Here is a 25,197-nt window from a genome sequence, read left to right as displayed (position 1 = left end):
GCGCTCCTATTTTGGTGGCCTTTTTCTCTTTTTTTTGGTATTTTCCTGCAGCAGTTTCATGTCTTCCTTTGAGCGATATTACCCGCATCTACTTTGTTTTAGCAATCAAGAAGATTTCAGTTGTTTTTATCCTTCTTTGTGTGGACATTGTCATGTCATGTTCGGATGTACATTCGGATGCTGTCTTTGCTCCACAGTAAGTCTTTGCTGTTGTCCAGCATTCTGTTTACTTTGTAGCCAGTTTCGTTCTGCGAAGCCTTCCCTAAGTTTCACTGCCTTTTCTTAGGGGCACTCACCTTTTGTTTATTTTTGGTTTAAGCATTAGACACCTTTTTACCTGCACGCTGCCTCCCGCTGTTTCCGACATCTACAAAGCAATTAGCTACCTGCTGCCATCTACTGATATGGAAGAGTATTACATGGTTATGCTGCCGAGCTCTTCACAGCACCGACCACTCAACAACAACACATCATTTGCAGACTATAATTACTGCTTTGCAAAAAATATTTTTAACCCAAATAGGTGAAATTAGATCATCTCCCACGGCACACCAGACTGTATCTCACGGCACACTAGTGTGCCGCGGCACAGTGGTTGAAAAACACTGCTCTAAACATTGTAATAACAACCAAAACATATATAAAAGACATTTTAATTACTTGAATCTGATGAATCCAGTCCAATGAAACAAATAGATTTTGTTTGAAGGAAACCTTGAGAGGTTGTGTGAGTTCATGGCCAGAAGGCGGGACTTATAAACAAATGTACGATCCAATAGCCTTGTGAGACGGAACAATAGGACCCAATGACTATGTAAATGTGGTAAAAAAAATATATAACAGATTGTTTTTTAGGATGGTTAAAGGTAACGTTGTCATTTTACAACAAGGTGTGTTACAGAGTTAAAAAGGTAGAAAAGCCCTATACAAGTATAACCCATTTACCATTGTAATATTTAGGATCGTTTTTATTGAGGTGAATGAGATTGGAGTAGTAATTAGTTTTAGCTAAAATATGCGTGCGTTTATAAGATATTAAACTATCACTCCATGCTTGATGGAAAGCCTCAAGTTTAGTCGCACGCCATATGTACATACATACATATACACTACCGTTCAAAAGTTTGGGGTCACCCCAACAATTTTGTGGAATAGCCTTCATTTCTAAGAACAAGAATAGACTGTCGAGTTTCAGATGAAAGTCCTCTTTTTTTGGCCATTTTGAGCGTTTAATTGAGCCCACAAATGCGATGCTCCAGAAACTCAATCTGCTCAAAGGAAGGTCAGTTTTGTAGCTTCTGTAAGGAGCTAAAGTGTTTTCAGATGTGTGAACATGATTGCACAAGAGTTTTCTAATCATCAATTAGCCTTCTGAGCCAATGAGCAAACACATTGTACCATTAGAACACTGGAGTGATAGTTGCTGGAAATGGACCTATGTAGATATTGCACCAAAAAGCAGACATTTGCAGCTAGAATAGTCATTTACCACATTAGCAATGTATAGAGTGTATTTCTTTCAAGTTAAGACTAGTTTAAAGTTATCTTCATTGAAAAGTACAGTGCTTTTCCTTCAAAAATAAGGACATTTACATGTGACCCCAAACTTTTGAACGCTAGTGTATATATATATCACCAGACACATTATCGCCTATCGTCTCTCAGTGTGGTCCCTGAGTCAGAAAAGGGTTCCCTAGAGTTTGCGCAGCCCTAATGTGCAGAGGCAGTGCACCTAGTGGTGGCTGTGGCCCTAAACGACTGCATACAGCGTAGAGATGCGCGGATAGGCAATTATTTCATCCGCAACCGCATCACAAAAGTCGTCATCTACCCGCCATCCACCCGAACTAACATTTTATCAAAACCACAACCGCCCACCACCCACCCGTTGTTATATATCTAATATAGACGATGCAAGGCAGAAAGGAGACTGAGCAGTTAGCATTCCAAAACCCACAATGCATCTCTGCCATGACCCGCCCCCGCCGAATTCTCATTGGTTGGCGTGTGAGTGACGATGGCTGCCATTCGCTTCGTCGATGACGCGAATGAGATAAATAATATTAGTTGATATTTTAATAATAATAATAATAATAATAATGGATTAGATTTATATCGCGCTTTTTCTATTGTTAGATACTCAAAGCGCTCACAGAGAAGTGGGAACCCATCCTTCATTCACACCTGGTGGTGGTAAGCTACATTTGTAGCAACAGCTGCCCTGGGGTAGACTGACGGAAGCGAGGCTGCCAGTTTGCGCCTACGGCCCCTCCGACCACCACCTACCATTCATTCATCATTCATTTCACCGGTGTGAGCGGCACCGGGGGCAAAGGGTGAAGTGTCCTGCCCAAGGACACAACGGAAGCGATTTTTTGGATGGTAAGAGGCGGGGAGCGAACCTGCAACCCTCAGGTTTCTGGCACGGTTGCTCTACCCCAGGGGTCACCAACGTGGTGCCCGCGGGCACCAGGTAGCCCGTAAGGACCAGATGAGTAGCCCGCTGGCCTGTTCTAAAAATAGCTCAAATAGCAGCACTTACCAGTGAGCTGCCTCTATTTTTTAAATTGTATTTATTTACTAGCAAGCTGGTCTCGCTTTGCCCAACATTTTTAATTCTAAGAGAGACAAAACTCAAATAGAATTTGAAAATCCAAGAAAATATTTGAAAGACTTGGTCTTCACTTGTTTAAATAAATTCATTAATGTTTTACTTTGCTTCTTATAACTTTCAGAAAGACAATTTTAGAGAAAAAATACAACCTTAAAAATTATTTTAGGATTTTTAAACACATATACCTTTTTACCTTTTGAATTCCTTCCTCTTCTTTCCTGACAATTTAAATCAATGTTCAAGTAAATGTATTGTTTTTATTGTAAAGAATAATAAATACATTTTAATTTAATTCTTCATTTTAGCTTCTGCTTTTTCGACGAAGAATATTTGTGAAACATTTCTTCAAACTTATTATGATTAAAATTCAAAAAAATTATTCTGGCAAGTCTAGAAAATCTGTAGAATCCAATTTAAATCTTATTTCAAAGTCTTTTGAATTTCTTTTAAAATTTTTGTTCTGGAAAATCTAGAAGAAATAATGATTTGTCTTTGTTAGAAATATAGCTTGGTCCAATTTGTTATATATTCTAACAAAGTGCAGATTGGATTTTAACCTATTTAAAACATGTCATCAAAATTCTAAAATTAATCTTAATCAGGAAAAATGACTAATGATGTTCCATAAATTATTTTTTTAATTTTTTCAAAAAGATTCGAATTAGCTAGTTTTTCTCTTCTTTTTTTCGGTTGAATTTTGAATTTTAAAGAGTCGAAATTGAAAATAAACTATGTTTCAAAATTTAATTGTCATTTTTTTCATGTTTTCTCCTCTTTTAAACCACTCAATTAAGTGTAAATATCATTAATTATTAATAATAACATAGAGTTAAAGGTAAATTGAGCAATTTGGCTATTTCTGGCAATTTATTGAAGTGTGTATCAAACTGGTAGCCCTTCGCATTAATCACTACCCAAGAAGTAGCTCTTGCTTTCAAAAAGGTTGCTGACCCCTGCTCTACCCACTACGCCACGCCGTCCCTAATAATGTGTTAATAATTTCACACAGAAGTCGCTCCGGAGTATACGTCGCACCAATGGCCAAACCATGAAAAAAACTGCGATTTATAGTCCGAAAAATACGGTATGTATTTTTTTTTTCTGAATTGGTTCAACCGCCACACGCCCGAATCTATTTCAAATCCATTTTTCTCGTCATGCACCCGCCCGACCCGTGGATTATCCGCGGAGTCCGCGGTTGTGTCCGCAAACCGCGCATCTCTAATAGAGTGTTTATGCCAGGGGCCGACCCTCGTGTCTCGACTAATTGACCTCTCGAGGCGTATTTTGGGAAGTGAGGTAGAGCCACACTCGCTGTCATCCGTCAGGCGTAGAGCAGCAGTGCCTAATGACAACAGACACATTAAGTACAAGTGCCTTAGTGGGGGAAGGTCGATACCACCAGAGTACGCTCACTCATCCGCCACTGCAAACAATCCACAATGTCAGGGCTGTTGCAGGTACACAGCAGTGACGGGACGATCACACTCCAATGCAGGCCAGCAGGGTACCAGGAGAGGGAGGGGGGAATAAGTCCAGCACGGTACAGATGGACTACCAAGAGTACCACCTAAATTTGCAGAGCGCTTTCCAGGACAGGTCTGTGTCAAAAAGCGATTTCTATCAGTCGTTATCTCGAGGGACGCGGTCGCACTGATGGACGCTCGCGGCGCCGTCTCGTGCGGAGCCGAGTGCTCGGCGAAGGAGGAAAATCCCTTCGAGATGTTGTGTGCCAGCGGGTCGACGTGCTAAGCTAATTAGAGCTGCTCAAGCCCCAGCGGGTGTGTTTGAGGTCAGCTCAGGGATATCACCACACTGAGTGGGTCAGTGTGACAGCGGGTCAGTGGGCTGAAAAGGCGCTGCCGGAACGCACAGCGGGGAGGCCCTGTTCGCCGCACTTTACCCGACACATGAAACGTGACCAATTTGCACGATCCACTTTAACCGCCGGACGGCAGTAGAGTGTCAAACATCTTAAAAATTAGTTTTGTGGCAATTCCAGTTCAAGTTAAAGTACCAATGACTGTCACACACACACTAGGTGTGGTGAAATTAAACTCTGCGTTTGACCCATCCCCTTGTTCACCCCCTGGGAGGTGAGGGGAGCAGTGAGCAGCAGCGGAGGCCGCGCCCGGGAATCATTTTGGTGATTTAACCCCCAATTCCAACCCTTGATGCTGAGTGCCAAGCAAATGGGTCCCATTTGTATAGTCTTTGGTATGACTCGGCCGGGGTTTGAACTCACCACCGACCGATCTCAGGGCGGACACTCTAACCACGAGGCCACTGAGCGGTGCTTTCCATCATTTTCAGCAGACTGCACTGAAAAATGATTAAGCCCACCTTCTATCACTGGGGTGGGCAATTAATTTTTACCGGGGGCACTGCTGGAGGGCCACATCGACAATATTTCAATACAATTTTGCTCAATATTATTTTTGATATATACCGTAAGATAAATAATAATAATAATAATAATACTTTCATTTAACCTAACTTAACTTTATACCAAAAGCACTGCTTTGGAAATCATTTGTACCCCTTACAGAGATCACATTTAGTTCCCCAACTTTTCTCTTTTTAACGTCTCGGGGGTAAACCGTGCATCACTTGTCGCTGTGCACCTTCACTCACAGGTTACGCCCGGACATGCGCCCATAAATAACACTTTTCAAAATAAAAGCAGCACAGTTGTATTGCGCGCACGACATAGATGTTTTTTCAACTTTGTTTTGTCGTTTGTGATTGCAGCTGTTCACATTCACTCACGCGCATACGTCCACACGGAAGTAATACAAATAATGCTTTTCAAAACAAAAGCGGTACCGTTGTATTGCACACTCGACATAGATACTTTTTAAAATTTATTGTGTAATTTATGATTGGCCTCACGCGGGCCGGACAGGGACGCACAAAGGGCCGGATGTGGCCCGCGGGCCGCAGAATGCCCAGGTCTGGTCTATCAGGTGTACCGTGAAGTTGAAAATGCTTAGAGTTTCACCAAAATAAGTCACGTTGAACGGCAAAATCAACTCTTGAGCGTATGAGCCAAGCCTGGAGAGTCGGACTTTGTACCGATTATGTCGCCGGGCTGACGTTCGCAGGCTGTCAGCGTGTGCGTTTGTTGTAGAAGAGCACAGCTGGGCTTTGGGTTTATCTCACAAAGCTTCTTTAAAGCCCTCACCTATCATGCAGCCACGCTATATCGGTAGTCCGCCCGTGGTCGGGTGTGCACGTCAGCGTGTGCGATAAGCACGCCTAATGAGCTCGGCGCGCACCAATACGAGGATTCTTAGGATTCTTGGTTTGAATGCAAAATAGGCCGACACGAGTCGACTGACTTGCGCGTCCGACCCCTCGTCAACGCGGAGTACGGTATTTGACTGCAGCTGTCGGACGTAAAGACGGGCTTGAGCAACCTGTCGATAAGGAATTACAGTAATCCAGCCTCAAGGTCACTAAAGCGTGGACCAGTTTTTCAGCATCAGAGAGAAGCAGGAAATGTTAAAGGGGCCCCTTGATGATTCTAATCTACATTTAACACACTTCTTTGTGGTCTGGATCAGTTGTTCTTAACCATAGGGCCCCAAAAAATATCAGTTTCTCAGCTGTGGTCCGTACGGGCCGCAGCGCTACTCAGTTGTAATACACTTTTCCACCACTTGTGGCAGTAATGACATTATCAAACAAACAGAAGAAGTCTGGAGCTAAAGTCATAATTATGTTTTTTAAGCACAAAAATTAGGACTAAATTGGCAAAGCTGTATTTTCATTTGCACTTTAATTTCTTTGACATGTTCACCAAAGAAACATAATAGTATTTATTTTTTAATTTAGTTCAAATGTGTTTATTTTTGCACTGCGTAAATACAAATGGTGTTAGATGTAAATATAAACGGAATACAATGATTTGCAAATCATTTTCAAGCCATATTCAGTTGAATATGCTACAAAGACAACATATTTGATGTTCAAACTGATCAACTTTTTTTTTTTGTGCAAATAATCATTAACTTTAGAATTTGATGGCAGCAACACGTGACAAAGAAGTTGGGAAAGGTGGCAATAAATACTGATAAAGTTGAGGAATGCTCATCAAACACTTATTTGGAACATCCCACAGGTGTGCAGGCTAATTGGGAACAGGTGGGTGCCATGATTGGGTATAAAAGTAGATTCCATGAAATGCTCAGTCATTCACAAACAAGGATGGGGCGAGGGTCACCACTTTGTCAACAAATGTGTGAGCAAATTGTTGAACAGTTTAAGAAAAACCTTTCTCAACCAGCTACTGCAAGGAATTTAGGGATTTCACCATCTACGCTCCGTAATATCATCAAAGGGTTCAGAGAATCTGGAGAAATCACTGCACGTAAGCAGCTAAGCCCGTGACCTTCCATCCCTCAGGCTGTACTGCGTCAACAGGCGACATCAGTGTGTAAAGGACATCACCACATGGGCTCAGGAACACTTCAGAAAGCCACTGTCAGTAACTACAGTTGGTCGCTACATCTGTAAGTGCAAGTTAAAACTCTCCTATGCAAGGCGAACACCGTTTATCAACAACACCCAGAACGCCGTCGGCTTCGCTGGGCCTGAGCTCATCTAAGATGGACTGATACAAAGTGGAAAAGTGTTCTGTGGTCTGACGAGTCCACATTTCAAATTGTTTTTGGAAACTGTGGACGTTGTGTCCTCCGGACCAAAGAGGAAAAGAACCATCCGGATTGTTCTAGTCGCAAAGTGTAAAAGGCAGCATGTGTGATGGTATGGGGGTGTATTAGTGCCCAAGACATGGGTAACTTACACATCTGTGAAGGCGCCATTAATGCTGAAAGGTACATACAGCTTTTGGAGCAACATATGTTGCCATCCAAGCAACGTTACCATGGACGCCCCTGCTTATTTCAGCAAGACAATGCCAAGCCATGTGTTACATCAACGTGGCTTCATAGTAAAAGAGTGCGGGTACTAGACTGGCCTGCATGTAGTCCAGACATTGAAAATGTGTGGCACCTGCAATAGCAGAAGGGAGACCCCCGGACTGTTGAACAACTTAAGCTGTACATCAAGCAAGAATGGGAAAGAATTCCACTTCAAAAATGTGTCTCCTCACTTCCCAAACCTTTACTGAGTGTTGTTAAAAGGAAAGGCCATGTAACACAGTGGTGAACATGCCCTTTCCCAACTACTTTGGCACGTGTTGCAGCCATGAAATTCTAAAAAAAATTAAGTTTATGAGTTTGAACATCAAATATGTTGTCTTTGTAGCATATTCAACTGAATATGGCTTGAAAAGGATTTGCAAATCATTGTATTCCGTTTATATTTACATCTAACACCATTTCCCAACTCATATGGAAACGGGGTTTGTATATATATATATATATATATATATATATATATATATATATATATATATATATATATATATATATATATATATATATATATATATATATATATATATACAGCCCTATTGCTGAAGTCAAGAACACATGCAGTGGTTCTTTCCCTCCATTTCAGCTTGCAGTCAGCCAGTGGCAGACATTACATGCCCCCCCCCCCCCCCACCCCCCTCCCCCCTCCCCCTCCCCCTCAAAGCATCTGGCCTGGGATCGATTCCCATTCAGTGAGTGTAAACGCTTCTTTGTACACATTGTGTAAGTGCCTGTGAGGGGGAACTCACATGGATCTACTCGTGTCATGCTGGGCCTGCACCGACACATTCAAGTCATCGACTTCTGTTTTGCGAATGGCTGCCATTTTCCTGACTTTGTGTTCTATTTCCAGTCTTATTTCAAGTGCGACTGAGGATTTATTTGGTACAATATTGCCGCCGTCATTAATCACTCGCAAGGGGGGGGGTCTCATTAATTAAATGTGCTGCACTAATGAATTGTCTGTGACTTTGTGGAATATTTCCAGTCTTATGGTTCTGATGACATACATGTGCAGGGTTTGTTTGTGTCATTGAATTTCCCGAGAGCAGAGAGCAGCGGTCCTGAACCACACATCCGAGTGTTATCACACACACAAATGTTGCGTGGGAGTGAGCGTGCTGTGGGTTTGACCTTTGGACCGTTTTAAGTCTTCCTATTTTATTGATATCATGAAATGTGTAGATTGTCGTTAATCTGCATGGAACTGTCACATTCCAGTCATTCTATGACTTAGCTACATTGCACTCGGCGTGTGTGTGCGTGTGTGTGCAGGCCTGGCCCTAACCAATCTGGCGCCCTAGGCAAGATTTTAGGTGGCGCCCCCCCACATCGGCAGTGAAGTGTATATACTCACAAGCAACCGAATAGCTTTGTCTTTGACCTTTTTTTTTTTTACTTAAAGAAAGCAAATTAACATATTATATGAGAATGTTATGTTATGATTATCTTTAACCGAATCACAGCAGTGCTCAAATTAAAAAAACAGCATTCCCTCTCATGTGATATTGCTTAATTAACATTAATGATGTGCACTTTAACAACTAGGCTTACAACTATACCTAATATATAAAGGGGTGGAAAAGTGACTATTACCTGCAGGGCAAACATTAGCTAACCAGAAGGCAATAACAATGTCAACAAAAAACACCTGCTTAAAAGATCTAATACAAATGTCCCTGAAGAATGTAAGGTGGGAGTAAATGGTAAATGGTAAATGGGTTATACTTGTATAGCGCTTTTCTACCTTCAAGGTACTCAAAGCGCTTTGACACTATTTCCACTTTCACCCATTCGCACACACATTCACACACTGATGGCGGGAGCTGCCATGCAAGGTGCTAACCACGACCCATCAGGAGCAAGGGTGAAGTGTCTTACTCAAGGACACAACGGACGTGACTAGGTTGGTAGAAGGTGGGGATCGAACCAGGAACCCTCAGGTTGCTGGCACAGCCACTCTCCCAACCGCGCCACGCCGTTGGGACTGTAATTACCTAACGTTACATTATTATTTTCCATAACAATTTAGCCCCCTCCACAATATTAACCCGACGTTAAAACAGAACTAGCTATTTATTGATTAGCAATTGCCGAATCATGTAACATTAGCTTAATGCTAAAAAAGACAGGTTACTATCACATTCTGTAACAGACAAATCATTTCATGTAGGCTAACGTTACCTACCTGCTACCTCCTGTCTTTTTCTCGTTTCCCCTCTTCTTTTCTCTTTTTTCTTCGCTGGGCACCTGACAGTTTTGGCCGTTTTGACATTTTTTGATGTGGTGACGTCCAAAAAGAGTCATGATACGGGAAGGGAGGGGGCGCACCGTGCAGGGGGAGGGGGGGCGTAATGTTGTGACGAATAATATATTTCTATTAAATAGGCTTTACTTTGCATTTTAATTAACGTGGGATTATTTTTTGTATTTAGAAATAATAGTACCAACTTTTTTTTTTTTTTTTTTCTCTAAAATTTGTGGCACTGGCGTGGCGCCCCCTGGTGGACGGCGCCCTTAGCATTTGCCTATACGGCCTATGCCACGGGCCGGCCCTGCGTGTGTGTGTGTGTGTGCATGTGCATGGAATGGAATTTTATAAGAAAACATCTTCAACTCGTGGCATAAAAAGGGCAAACTTGCTGCGCCGGGTTCGTACCAGCGGCCATAAATCTCTACTAAATGAGAGTTAAAGGGGAACTGACTTTTTTTTTTTTTTGCTCAATATCTACAATGCTTATGTGGGACAAGGACACACACACGCCTTTCTCTTGTCTGTGCGCTCTAAATAGTGAAAATCTTCTAGTAAGAGGCAACTCACAATGCAGGTAATGGGGACACGATCAATTGACACGCCTATGAAGACCTCCAAAACCATGAAGTTGGCACGTTGTGTAAATGGTAAATAAAAACAGAATACAATGACTTGCAAATACTTTTCAACTTATATTCAATTAAATAGACTGCAAAGACAAGATATTTCATGTTCCAACTGGAAAACTTTATTTTTTGCAAATATTAGCTCACTTGGATGTTGATGCCTGCAACGTGTTTCAAAAAAGCTGGCACGAGTGGCAAAAAAGAATGAGAAAGTGGAGGAATGCTCATCAAAACACTTATTTGGAACATCCCACGGGTGAACAGGCTAATTGGGAACAGGTGGGTGCCATGATTGGGTATAAAAGCAGCTTCCGTGAAATGCTCAGACATTCACAAACAAGGATGGGGCGAACAAATGCGTGAGCAAATTGTTGAACAGTTTAAGAACAACATTTCTCAACCAGCTATTGCAAGGAATTTAGGGATTTCACCATCGACGCTCCGTAATATCATCAAAAGGTTCAGAGAATCTGGAGAAATCACTGCACGTAAGCCATGATATTACAGACTTCCGATCCCTCAGGCGGTACTGCATCAAAAAGCGACATCGGTGTGTAAAGGACATCACCACATGGAAATCCACTGTCAGTAACTGCAGTTAGTCGCTGCATCTGTAAGTGCAAGTTAAAACTCTACAATACAAAGCCAAAACCATTGATCAACAACACCCATAAACGCCGCCGGGTTCGCTGGGGCTCAAGCTCATCTAAGATGGACTGATGCAAAGTGGAAAAGTGTTCAAATTGTTTTTGGAAACTGTGGACCAAAGAGGAAAAGAACCATCCGGACTGTGCTAGGCGCAAAGTGTAAAAGGCAGCATGTGTGATGGTATGGGGGTGTATTAGTGCCCAAGACATGGGTAACTTACACATCTGTGAAGGCACCATTAATGCTGAAAGGTACATACAGCTTTTGGAGCAACATATGTTGCCATCCAAGCAACGTTATAATGGCCGCCCCTGATTATTTCAGCAAGACAATGCCAATGCACGTGTTACATCAACGTGGCTTCATAGTAAAAGAGTGCAGGTACTAGACTGGCCTGCCTGTAGTCCAGACCTGTCTCCCATTGAAAATGTGTGGCACCTAAAATAGCAGAAGGGAGACCCCCGGACTGTTGAACAACTTAAGCTGTACATCAAGCAAGAATGGGAAAGAATTCCACCTGAAAAGCTTCAAAAATGTGTCTCCTCACTTCCCAAACCTTTACTGAGTGTTGTTAAAAGGAAAGGCCATGTAACACACTGTTAAAAATGTGTTGCTGCCATTAAATTCTAAGTTAATGATTGTTTGAATAAAAAAAAAAAAGTTTTTCAGTTGGAACATGAAATATCTTGTCTTTGCAGTCTATACCTACATATATACCTACATGCTGTAGGTATATATGTAACGCAGGGGTGTCCAAAGTGCGGCCCGGGGGCCACACGCAGCCCACAACATTGTTTTTAACGGCCCGCGACACATTCAAAAATACCATTAAAAAAAAAAAACATTAAAAAAAAGTGTAATAAAAGAGCAAAAAGGTGAAATGTAACGAGAAAAAGTTGCAATGTCCACTCTAATAACACAAGCATGCCATGTGTTTTTCTTTTAAACTTTCGTGTTTTTTTTAAAAATAATAATTAATCAAAATCAATGTTGTTATGAATTATTGATCCTATTCAAGGCTCCAATTACTTCACATCAAATATTCCACTTTGAAATTGTTGCGTTCGACCAGCTCTTCCTCCAATGGGGAATTCAAATTGCTAGTCTCTCCCAGGTTCTTTCTATGGCACATAAGCTGAAGTTTAAATTGATCACCAGGCAGTAGTTGGTATTTTGTGGTTTATTCTCAAAGCTTTGAAAACCAACGTGAGACCAATCCAGTACAGAAGCGTTCACTAGCCCAGCTAAGATCGATCTCTCCTCCCCAAACCCACGGAAGTGCTGTGTTCTTCCATCTGTCCCTCGCTCCCACTCCCGTTGTTATGGCTACTCCCTGAGTTATCTCTACTCCCTGCATACCAAACTATCAAGGCCGACACACAGTACTTGCAGACCAAAAGAGCACAATTGGAAGAACACTAGCTGTTTTGTAATGTGACTATGAAAATAAAGAAGTAACACTTAAATATGGATATATGAAAAAATCTGCTTCCGTCAAATTTATATATATATATATATATATATATTATATATATATATATTAGGGAAAATAGTGCATATTTTGTGTGTTTTCCACATAAGAAAAGGGCATAAAACAAAAAAATGTAAAACGTAAAAAAAACCACCAAAAAAAACCCTAAAAGCTTATTAAACGTTGAAAGTAGGGATGTCCGATAATGGCTTTTTGCCGATATCCGATATTCCGATATTGTCCAACTCTTTAATTACCGATACCGATATCAACCGATACCGATATCAACCGATAAATGCAGTCGTGGAATTAACACATTATTATGCCTAATTTGGACAACCAGGTATGGTGAAGATAAGGTACTTTAAAAAAATAATAATAATAATAATAAGATAACTAAATTAAAAACATTTTCTTGAATAAAAAAGAAAGTAAAACAATATAAAAACAGTTACATAGAAACTAGTAATTAATTAAAATGATTAAAATTAACTGTTAAAGGTTAGTACTATTAGTGGAGCAGCAGCACGCACAATCATGTGTGCTTACGGACTGTATCCCTTGCAGACTTGCAGAAAGAAATGGGGGGAGGGAGGTTTTTTGGGTTGGTGCACTAATTGTAAGTGTATCTTGTGTTTTTTATGTTGATTTAATAAAAAAAACCAAAAAAAAAACGATACAGTGATAAAAAAACCGATACCGATAATTTCCGATATTACATTTTAACGCATTTATCGGCCGATAATATCGGACATCCCTAGTTGAAAGTTAAAAAAAAATAATGTATGACTTATTTTTAACACTTTTATGAGTGGTGCCCTGACTGTCAATGCTCAAAAATCAATGTTGGTGTGAATTAATGACCTATTACTATAAATCTGTGTTCTGGTGTTCCAGGAAGAACTGTGCATGTGTTTTTTTGAAGGCACTGACTCACAAAAGCGCCAGACCTTTTTTCTCGTTTCGTGTTTTCAAGCCATTTCCCAGACGCATCTTTACCGAGAATGGTGCAGCTCTACGGGGTGTCGCTGTGTCTACCGTTGATCATTTCAAAGCTCTTCATTGGACAATTTGACTTCTCTTTCTCAGAAACATGTTCCCTGCAAACCTGGTTCAAGCCACCTTTCAGCAGGTAAGCACAACCGTCGCAACGCATTGTGTTCACTTTCAACAGCGCTAAACAAATGTTTTATTGTAACATACTTCTTTTACTTTTTAGAGAAGAAGAAACGGTACTTTTACATTGAGTTGTATTCCGATCGTTACATTTATTTATATCACAATTATCGATAAAGGCTTGCAAAGACGTTTTCTTATGTCAGCGACCCTGCTTCCGGCAGGCGATGTCACATGACTCCATTTCACCAATCAAACAAGCACACAGTGCAGCAGGGGTGTCCAAAGTGCGGCCCGGGGGCCATTTGCGGCCCGCAGCTAATTGTTTAGCGGCCCGCCACACATTCTGGAAATGCTATTGCAAAAAATAAAAATGAACATTAAAAAAAGTGGAATGAGGTGAAATCTAACGAGAAAAAGTTACAATGTTGACACAAAAGCTGCTAGGCAGGCTGTTTTGTTTTTCTTTTGTCTTTCTTTCTTTTTCCCAACATTGATTTAACGTTGCCAAAAAGCATGTTGTTTCAATGTTGCATTTGTGAATGTTGGTTGGAAAATGACCAAATTTCAATGGTCAAATCAACGTCAGAACCCGACATTGATTCAACATTGCCAGAAAGTATGTTGTTTCAACGTTGCATTTGCAATGTAGAATATTGGTTGGGAAATTGCCAAATTTCAATGGTCAAATCAACGTCAGAACCCGACATTGATTTAACGTTGCCAAAAATCATGTTGTTTCAACATTGTATTTGTGAATGTTGGTTGGAAAATGACCAAATTTCAATGGTCAAATCAACGTCAGAACCCGACATTGATTCAACATTGCCAGAAAGTATGTTGTTTCAACGTTGCATTTGCAATGTAGAATATTGGTTGGGAAATTGCCAAATTTCAATGGTCAAATCAACGTCAGAACCAGACATTGATTCAACGTTGCCAAAAAGCATGTTGTTTCAATGTTGTATTTGTGAATGTTGGTTGGAAAATGACCAAATTTCAATGGTCAAATCAACGTCAGAACCCGACATTGATTCAACGTTGCCAGAAAGTATGTTGTTTCAACGTTGCATTTGCAATGTAGAATATTGGTTGGGAAATTGCCAAATTTCAATGGTCAAATCAACGTCAGAACCAGACATTGATTCAACGTTGCCAAAAAGCATGTTGTTTCAACGTTGTATTTGTGAATGTTGGTTGGAAAATGACCAAATTTCAATGGTCGAATCAACGTCAGAACCCAACATTGATTCAACGTTGCCAGAAAGCGTGTTGTTTCAAAGTTATGTTTGAGCTGCTCAACGTCAAGACCCAATTCAACAATTATCAACGTTGTTTCAACGTCTCGTGCCTGCCGGTATGGCGTGTAGGGTAATAGCATGAAGACGCCGAGCAGACAATGACTTAATAAAATACTATTTTAGAAACAAATAACGTTACCGTGTTGACATTGAGATAGAGCGGTACAGTAAAAACAGTGAATCAGCATTTTTATAGTTAATCTCATTACTTAATCAAATTTCCTCACAATGTCCCCAATTCTGAGAGTTTTCCGTTGTTGATTATTTTCAACAGTAGAGATGGTTGACTCATCATATTTTAGAGCGTGAAGAATGTATTTTTCTTCATTGAGTGATTGCCACATGAAAAATGAAGATCACATCTCGAGTAAAAAAAAAAAAAAAGCATGATTTATTGTACCTTACATTTTATTTTGTAATTGTACGTCACGGACGACATGGGGTTGCATACAATAATGAGTCATAGAGGTGCCCTACGTTATTTTCTACGTATTACTGTTTTTCTATATTGGCTATTTATTACTGTTTTCGCTTAGTACTGCCTGGACATGAGTCCACATTTCCAAATCCATGAATGTCAAAATGTGTAGAAGTATGACAACAAAAGCTCCTTGAATCCGATCATGGATCACCTCTGCTCGTTATCTACTACGAGTACTAAGTGTCAGGTTCAAACACTGTTGACATCTATTAAAGGCCTACTAATAATCACACATTAGTTATATTTTTATGAAGTCATTTATTACAAATATAAAAAATATGGAACAAGATAAAACTCTTAAAAAACGCTTTTTCCCCCTCTTTTATAATTGCAACAATTATATAACAAGCTCTAAATGAAATTTGATGCATCTGTTCCACATTAAAGGCCTACTGAAATGATTATTTTTTATTTAAACGGGGATAGCAGATCCATTCTATGTGTCATACTTGATCATTTCGCGATATTGCCATATTTTTGCTGAAAGGATTTAGTAGACAACATCGACGATAAAGTTCGCAACTTTTGGTCGCTAATAAAAAAAGCCTTGTCTGTATCGGAAGTAGCGTGACGTCGCAGGTTGAAAGGCTCCTCACATCTGCACATTGTTTACACCAGCAGCGAGAGCCATTCGGACCGAGAAAGCGACGATTACCCCATTAATTTGAGCCGGGATGAAAGATTCGTGGATGAGGAACGTGAGAGTGAAGGACTAGAGTGCAGTGCAGGACGTATATTTTTTCGCTCTGACCGTAACTTAGGTACAAGCTGGCTCATTGGATTCCACACTCTCTCCTTTTTCTATTGTGGATCACGGATTTGTATTTTAAACCACCTCGGATACTATATCCTCTTGAAAATGAGAGTCGAGAACGCGAAATGGACATTCACAGTGACTTTTATCTCCACGACAATACATCTGTGAAGCACTTTAGCTACGGAGCTAACGTGATAGCATCGGGCTTAACTGCATATAGAAACAAAAGAAATAAGCCCCTGACTGGAAGGATAGACAGAAGATCAACAATACTATTAAACCATGGACATGTAACTACACGGTTAATGCTTTCCAGCCTGGCGAAGCTTAACAATGCTGTTGCTAACGACGCCATTGAAGCTAACTTAGCAACGAAACCTCACAGAGCTATGCTAAAAACATTAGCTATCCACCTACGCCAGCCAGCCCTCATCTGCTCATCAACACCCGTGCTCACCTGCGTTCCAGCGGTCGACGGAGCGACGAAGGACTTCACCTGATCATCGATGCGGTCGGCGGCTAGCGTCGGATAGCGCGTCTGCTATCCAAGTCAAAGTTCTCCTGGTTGTGTTGCTGCAGCCAGCCGCTAATACACCGATCCCACCTACAGCTTTCTTCTTTGCAGTCTTCATTGTTCATTGAACAAATTGCAAAAGATTCACCAACACAGATGTCCAGAATACCGTGGAATTTTGCGATGAAAACAGAGCTTTTTGTATTGGATACAATGGTGTCCGAATACTTCCAATTCAACCATTGACGTCACGCGCATACGTCATCATACATAGACGTTTTCAACCGGAAGTTTCGCGGGAAATTTAAAATGTCACTTTATAAGTTAACCCGGCCGTATTGGCATGTGTTGCAATGTTAAGATGTCATCATTGATATATAAACTATCAGACTGCGTGGTCGCTAGTAGTGGCTTTCAGTAGGCCTTTAAACAAGATAAGAAGCAAAGAATTAAACAGAGACAGAATTCAATTTGGCTCAATTTGAGGAGAGACGCTTGGACATCTGTACCCTTGTACAGTGTCATTACGCTCTGCCAAAAGATTGTACGCCTTCCACTTTATTTGGACTTTCTCTGACCACATGGCAACAGCTGCTTCTAAGGGACGAGGTCGTAAACAGTTCACAGAAAAGGTCGTAAAACAGTTCAAAGAAGAGGTTCGTAAAAAAGTTCAAAAACAGGTTTGTAAAAGAGTTTGCTTTTGTAGTTCTTGGGTCAGACAATATCTTTCTGTTTGATTACAATACATGAAAGAAACAGAACACCTTCATTTTGCTTCCCCCCCCCCCTACACAGTGGAGTTTTACGAGCCTTACTCTTGGTAGGTTCCAAAGACAGCTTTTGCTTCTCACCAGGCACTCAGTGTAACACAAAGTTTTTGTGATAACTTTGAAACAATTATTCCAACACTAAGACCCCCTTTCTACCTTTTGGTTTCAAGTATCGAACCCAAAGAGTTCCTGAGTACATCCCCAAGCCAACAGTAGCTCAGCTCCTGGATGAGACGACCACTCGGAGGGTGTACATCTACGGTATCCAGGATGACAACGGAACCGACATCCAGAACTTCTCCCTGGATCTCACGCCGCCGCCGGACGTCATCATGAAAACATCGCCCGGTACAAGCGAGGGCATGAACGTGCTGGGGATCGTTATTTTCTCGGCCACCATGGGTAAGAGGCTCTCGTACGGGATTCTAAAAACCGTGCGTGTTCCGCGCTGAACGTGTTTCTTCCAGGGATCATGCTGGGCAGAATGGGGCCCAACGGAAGCGCACTGGTGAACTTCTGCCAGAGTGTGAATGAAGCGGTCCTGAAGATTGTTGCCATCGTCATCTGGTAAGAACCGTAACAATCATTCATAATCGGTAGCTCAGTCCTAACATGTTTGCTGTCCCTTCTCAGGTATTTCCCCTTTGGGATTGTCTTCCTGGTGGCCGGGAAGATCTTGGAGATGGACGATCCATCAGCGATGGGGAAGAAGTTGGGCTTTTATGCCATCACGGTGGTAATGGGTTTGGTACTGCATGGTCTGTTCATCCTCCCCGCCATGTACTTCTTCATCACCAAGAAGAGCCCCATTGTCTACATCAGAGGAATCCTGCAGGCCCTGCTCATTTCCTTGGCCACCTCCTCCAGGTAGATATGGACTACTCTATGCACTTTGGAAATGTTCCCAATATAGAGCTTCATTTGTGTCTTTATCACCAAAGCTTGTTTTTGACACTGAATTTATGAACTGAATTTTTTTTTTACATCAAACTATGTTGACAATTTCCACCCATCCATCCATTTTCTACCGTTTGTCCCTCTCAATTGCATTGAAAAAAATGTGTTGGAAAAATGCATGTGCTTAAAAATGCAGTGTTTTGAAATTCAGTGTATAAAAATTTCAAAAAAAAGTTAATTCCGTTTTTTGAGATGGTCTGTTTAGTTATTTACTGACTGAGACACTCAGAATGTACCGTATTTTTCGGACTATAAGGCACACTTGAAATCCTTTCATTTTCTCAACACTCGACAGTGTGCCTTATAAGGATGATGTTTGATCAGAAATGATCGAGTTCGGGCCCATTATGGAATCCTCTTATCGAACCGATTCCTTATCGATTCTCTTACCGATTCCAGATAGGTTGTTGTATATGGAAAAAAACACAATATTTGGTTTAACAAAAGTTCACTTTTATTTTATAAAAAAAATAAATAAATAAATAAATAAATAAATATTGACTGTTACACCCAAAGTATATTAAGTGTGATTTTTCAGAAAAACTAATATATACAGTAACACAAAAACAACCTGTCTCTGTGATCACTATAGGTGTATAAATAATAATATAATGTTAAATAAAATCAGTCCCTTGGGAACAAAACGGAAAATAATACAGCTCTCCGAAAAGTGCACTTCTGCTGCTATTGGAACATACTAACTACACACACTATGACACTAAGAACACCACAGTCATCAATCAACAATTCTTCTTCCCTTACATGAGAGCGAAGCCTGGCAATAATTGCATATTGCCTGTTCTGCCCTCACTGTACGTGTTGAGGTTATACAGTTTGGCAGACAGCTAACAAACAATCCAAGACGTCTAATAAAGTTCCAAAGCAGATTAATCCATTTAGGCTCTTTATTGTTGCTGATCTTGCTTTGTATTTTCCTATCTTTACTTTTGTCTTGCACTGGACTGTTATTTTTTATTTTTTTAAACTAAAATACACACAATGACAAATGTATAAGCTATGTGATTCAATTAACATACTGAAATGTAATACACAATATGTAAATATCAGCTTCACACAAATATACAGTACTATCATCAAACAAATACTTCTGAGTGTTGAAACTATTTCGATGGTGGAAATACACGACTGGCAGCCATTTTAAGTCCTCAAAACATCCATTGAAACAGTGCACAAAACTCGTTTTCAATAGACATCTTATTATCAAACTTAACCACTTTCCACCTTAATATTGAGTTACATAAACAAGTTAAACAGTTTTCTTACAGACTTATCTTTTCCAAGGCTTGTAGAAGCTAACACAACTTGTCTACTTCTCAATTGTTTCATGAACTGAACTGACGTCGCCAACCCGCAAGTGCCCAAACTAATGACGCGTAGTATTTTCATATCGCCACAAGGTGTCAGTAAGAGTCTACAATCAAATGGAGATAACATTGCCGTCCCACAGGGCATTTCCTGTGGGAAGGGATTTGTTCTCAGGGATTCGAATAAAGAACCAACTCTTTTTCTTTACTATAGTGGTCTCGATAACGGGTACCGGTTCTCAAAAAGGGATTCGAGTCCGAGGACTCGGTTCTTTTCTTATCGAACAACCGGGAAAACCGGTTTCGAGCATCATCCCTAGTGCCTTATAACGCGCCTAGTGTACGGAAAAATTTGGGTTGTGCTTACCGACCTCAAAGCTATTTTATTTGGTACCTGGTGAAATAATAAGTGTGACCAGTAGATGGCAGTCACACATAAGAGATATGTGTAGACTGCAATATGACTCAGGAAAACAACACCAAAATGTAATATGCTCCATTGAAAATATAGAACATTACACACGGCGCTCAAAAATCTATCAAAATGTTTTAGTACGACTTTGGTAAGCTATGAAGCCGCACCGCTTGATGGATTGTACTGCGCTTCAACATTACAAGTATTATTATGGTGTGTGTATAAGGTAAGACAATTATCTGGCGTTTTGTTTCGTAGTATTATGCAAAAGCAACTTTTCTTACATTCTGGTACCTGCTGATCTGTATTTGGGATCTGCATAAGTCCTGAAAATTTGCAACATTTTGACCAAAGAACCACCATTACATGTTATGTAGACCACAAGGAAGTGTATTCAATTTAGAAAAAAAATAATAATATGATGCGCCCTATAATGCGGTGCGCCTTTTGTATGAAAATAAACCTGACTAGACCCGCTCATCGGTAGTGCGCCTAATAATCCGGTGCGCCCTATGGTCCGTAAAATACGGTACATGAAAATACAGAATGTGAGATTGACAATATTAACTATGAACAGTAAAACACTGAATATTGAGAGAATATGAACGTCGCTCCTCTACTTTCCAGACCACCTCCTTGATCTTTTATAATCCAGCAAGAACAACAAAGATGCATCAAACACGGCGAAACATAAAAGAAAAGGGTTAAAAAAATAATCTACATTTGGTTTTAGTGTCAATGTTCTGCAGAACTTTGTTGTAGAAATCTGCCTCCGTTTGACACGAGCTATCAGGCTTTTTGCTGTGTAAACAAGCCCCGCCCACTCTGTTTGTGCCCGGTCTGCATGAAGCAGAGCTTTGCACGTCACTCAGATGCGCAGATTCTAAACATTGGAATCATTTCTATAGTTTGAAAATATTCAGCCGGCTGCATTGGAATGTTAATGATGTTGTGTTATGCCCAGGTAGCCCATTTAAGCGCTTTTTTTATGCCGTTTTGCAAGACCCGTGTCACGTGACTTCAAACTCACCACCTCATTGGCTGGTTTCTGAGACAGGATCGATTGCTTCAGGATTATTTTACCGGAAGTGAGTCTTGCTTTTTGAAGCAGCAAATTTTTCAACGCTGAATTTTTCAGCACTGAATTTTTATACACTGATTTTTTTTACAATTATTTTTTATACACTGTATTTTCTTACAATACATTTTTAAACACCAAATTTTTTTACACTGATACTTTTATACATTGAATTTTTTTACACTGAATTTTTAATACACTGATTTTTTTTACAATCATTTTTTTATCCACTGTATTTTTTACAATTAACTTTTATCCATTTAATTTTTTTACACTGAATTTTTAATACACTGATTTTTTTTTACAATAATGTTTTATGCATTGTATTTTTTACAATGAATTTTTAAACACTGAATTTTTTTACATTGAATTTGTATGCACTGAATTTCTTACACTGATTTTTTTTACACTGAATTTTTTTACATTTAATTTTTATACACTGATTTTTTTACAATGAATTTTTAATACACTGATTTTTTTTACAAATATTTTTTATCTACTGTATTTTTTACAATGAACTTTTATCCATTGAATTTTTTTACACTGAATTTTTAATACACTGATATTTTTAGCATTTATTTTTTTATCTACTGTATTTTTTACAATGGACTTTTATCCATTTAATTTTTTTACACTGAATTTTTAATACACTGATTTTTTTTTACAATCATTTTTTTATCCACTGTATTTTTTACAATGAACTTTTATCCATTTAATTTTTTTACACTGAATTTTTAATACACTGATTTTTTTTTACAATAATTTTTTTATCCACTGTATTTTTTACAATGAACTTTTATCCATTTAATTTTTTTACACGGAATTTTTACTACACTGATTTTTTTTTACAATAATGTTTTATGCATTGTATTTTTTACAATGACTTTTTAAACACTGAATTTTTTTACATTGAATTTTTATGCACTGAATTTCTTACACTGATTTTTTTTACACTGAATTTTTTTACATTGAATTTTTATACACTGAATTTTTTACACACTCATTTTTTTTACAATTATTTTTTTATCCACTGTATTTTTTACAATGAACTTTTATCCATTTAATTTTTTTACACTGAATTTTTAATACACTGATATTTTTAACATTTATTTTTTTATCTACTGTATTTTTTACAATGGACTTTTATCCATTTAATTTTTTTACACTGAATTTTTAATACACTGATTTTTTTTTTACAATCATTTTTTTATCCACTGTATTTTTTACAATGAAGTTTTATCCATTTAATTTTTTTACACTGAATTTTTAATACACTGATTTTTTTTTACAATAATGTTTTATGCATTGTATTTTTTACAATGAATTTTTAAACACTGAATTTTTTTACATTGAATTTTTATGCACTGAATTTCTTACACTGATTTTTTTACACTGAATTTTTTTACATTTAATTTTTTACAATGAATTTTTAATACACTGATTTTTTTTACAAATATTTTTTATCTACTGTATTTTTTACAATTAACTTTTATCCATTGAATTTTTTTACACTGAATTTTTAATACAGTGATATTTTTAACAATTATTTTTTATCTACTGTATTTTTTACAATGGACTTTTATCCATTTAATTTTTTTACACTGAATTTTTAATACACTCATTTTTTTTTACAATTATTTTTTTATCCACTGTATTTTTTACAATGAACTTTTATCCATTTAATTTTTTTACACTGAATTTTTAATACACTGATATTTTTAACATTTATTTTTTTATCTACTGTATTTTTTACAATGGACTTTTATCCATTTAATTTTTTTACACTGAATTTTTAATACACTGATTTTTTTTTTACAATCATTTTTTTATCCACTGTATTTTTTACAATGAAGTTTTATCCATTTAATTTTTTACACTGAATTTTTAATACACTGATTTTTTTTTACAATAATGTTTTATGCATTGTATTTTTTACAATGAATTTTTAAACACTGAATTTTTTTACATTGAATTTTTATGCACTGAATTTCTTACACTGATTTTTTTACACTGAATTTTTTTACATTTAATTTTTTACAATGAATTGTTAATACACTGATTTTTTTTACAAATATTTTTTATCTACTGTATTTTTTACAATTAACTTTTATCCATTTAATTTTTTTACACTGAATTTTTAATACAGTGATATTTTTAACAATTATTTTTTATCTACTGTATTTTTTACAATGGACTTTTATCCATTTAATTTTTTTACACTGAATTTTTAATACACTCATTTTTTTTTACAATTATTTTTTTATCCACTGTATTTTTTACAATGAACTATTATCAATTTAATTTTTTTACACTGAATTTTTAATACACTGATTTTTTTTTACAATTATTTTTTATGCATTGTATTTTTTTACAATTCATTTTTAAACACTGAATTTTTTACATTGAATTTTTATACGCTGAATTTTTTACACTGATTTTTTTTACACTGAATTTTAACATTTCAGTTCCATAAATTCAGTGTCAAAAAAATGGCTTTTGTAATAAAATCACAAATTAACCTCCATATTAAACAATTGATGGATATTGCTGACTGAACCATACAGCTCTTTTACACATCGTTCTACACTTCTTTCAAGTAGTAGTATTACTGTAGGGCTGTCAAAAAAGATATCACAATCATTTCCTATAAACGCAGACTAATCATGCATTCATTTGGACCCCGCAGGCTCCAGCACCTTTACCCTTTTTACAGCACTTACTGCCGCTTTACGACATCAACACAAAAGCAGAGTATACTAATTACGCAGATACATTAATATGCAATGAGAGATGATGTAATATAAATACCAAAATACCAAATACACAGCCATGATTGTATCATTTGAATTACTAAAACTTTATAGTGTATGTAAACATATGCAGCTTGTATCAAATATGACCTGTGGCTCTAACATACCGGCCCCTAATTGTCTTTGCAAAACAATTAACTATTTACAGTCCTTAGAGCAGGGATCACTAACTGACGGACAAGTCCAGACTCAGACGCAGTCCCTTACGGACCAGGACCTACACTGCAAAAACTGAAATCTAAATAAGATGAAATATCTCAAATAAGGCTGATATTTGCTTGTTTTCTGTCTGATAAGATCATTCTTCTCACTAAGCAGATTTCATGTTAGAGTGTTTTACTTGTTTTAAGGGTTTTGGTCCTAAATGATCACAGTAAGATATTACAGCTTGTTGCTGAGATTTGATGACCTATATTGAGTAAAACATGCTTGAAACTAGAATATCAAGTGTTGCAAAGCTGTGTCATCAACACTCACAAGTATACAAGTACTTTTTTTAAAGTCATCATTTCTTATTTCAAGCATGAAAAAAAAAATTATGACTTTGACACAATTGTCTCATAATTCAAACGGATGACGGCCAAATGGACTTTGCTGTTTTATTTCCAATGAAACAATAGAAAACAGGTACTCATATAGTAGTACAGTTGGCACAGTACAGTAAACTGACAGTTAAAGGCCTACTGAAAGCCACTACTAGCGACCACGCAGTCTGATAGTTTATATATCAATGATGAAATCTTAACATTGCAACACATGCCAATACGGCCGGGTTAACTTATAAAGTGACATTTTAAAATTCCCGGGAAATATCCGGCTGAAACATCGCGGTATGATGACGTATGCGCGTGACGAAGTCCGAGTAACGGAAGTTATGGTACCCCGTAGAATCCTATACAAAAAGCTCTGTTTTCATTTCATAATTCCACAGTATTCTGGACATCTTTTGCAATTTTTTTAATGAACAATGAAGGCTGCAAAGAAGACAGTTGTAGGTGGGATCGGTGTATTAGCAGCGGACTACAGCAACACAACCAGGAGGACTTTGTTGGAGCGCTAGCCGCGCTAGCCGCCGACTTCACCTTGACTTCCTACGTCTCCGGGCCGCCAAATGCATCGG

The 25,197-nt window shown here is 38.3% G+C and overlaps 1 protein-coding gene across 1 annotated transcript in view; it reads left to right on the top strand.

The window, feature by feature from the left end:
* Positions 1 to 25,197, top strand: part of LOC133651202 (excitatory amino acid transporter 5-like) — a 120,258-nt gene that overhangs the window by 57,435 nt on the left and 37,626 nt on the right. Inside the window, exons 4-7 of the mRNA XM_062049230.1 lie at positions 13,643 to 13,685; positions 17,663 to 17,894; positions 17,960 to 18,059; positions 18,126 to 18,359. Coding sequence (XP_061905214.1) covers positions 13,643 to 13,685; positions 17,663 to 17,894; positions 17,960 to 18,059; positions 18,126 to 18,359 — 609 coding nt within the window. The remainder of the gene's footprint in view (positions 1 to 13,642; positions 13,686 to 17,662; positions 17,895 to 17,959; positions 18,060 to 18,125; positions 18,360 to 25,197) is intronic.

Source organism: Entelurus aequoreus, linkage group LG05, assembly GCF_033978785.1.
Source record: "Entelurus aequoreus isolate RoL-2023_Sb linkage group LG05, RoL_Eaeq_v1.1, whole genome shotgun sequence".
Classification (NCBI taxonomy): Eukaryota; Metazoa; Chordata; class Actinopteri; order Syngnathiformes; family Syngnathidae; genus Entelurus; species Entelurus aequoreus.
Note: the sequence above shows the minus strand (reverse complement) of the source record. Positions and strands in the feature narration are given on the sequence as shown.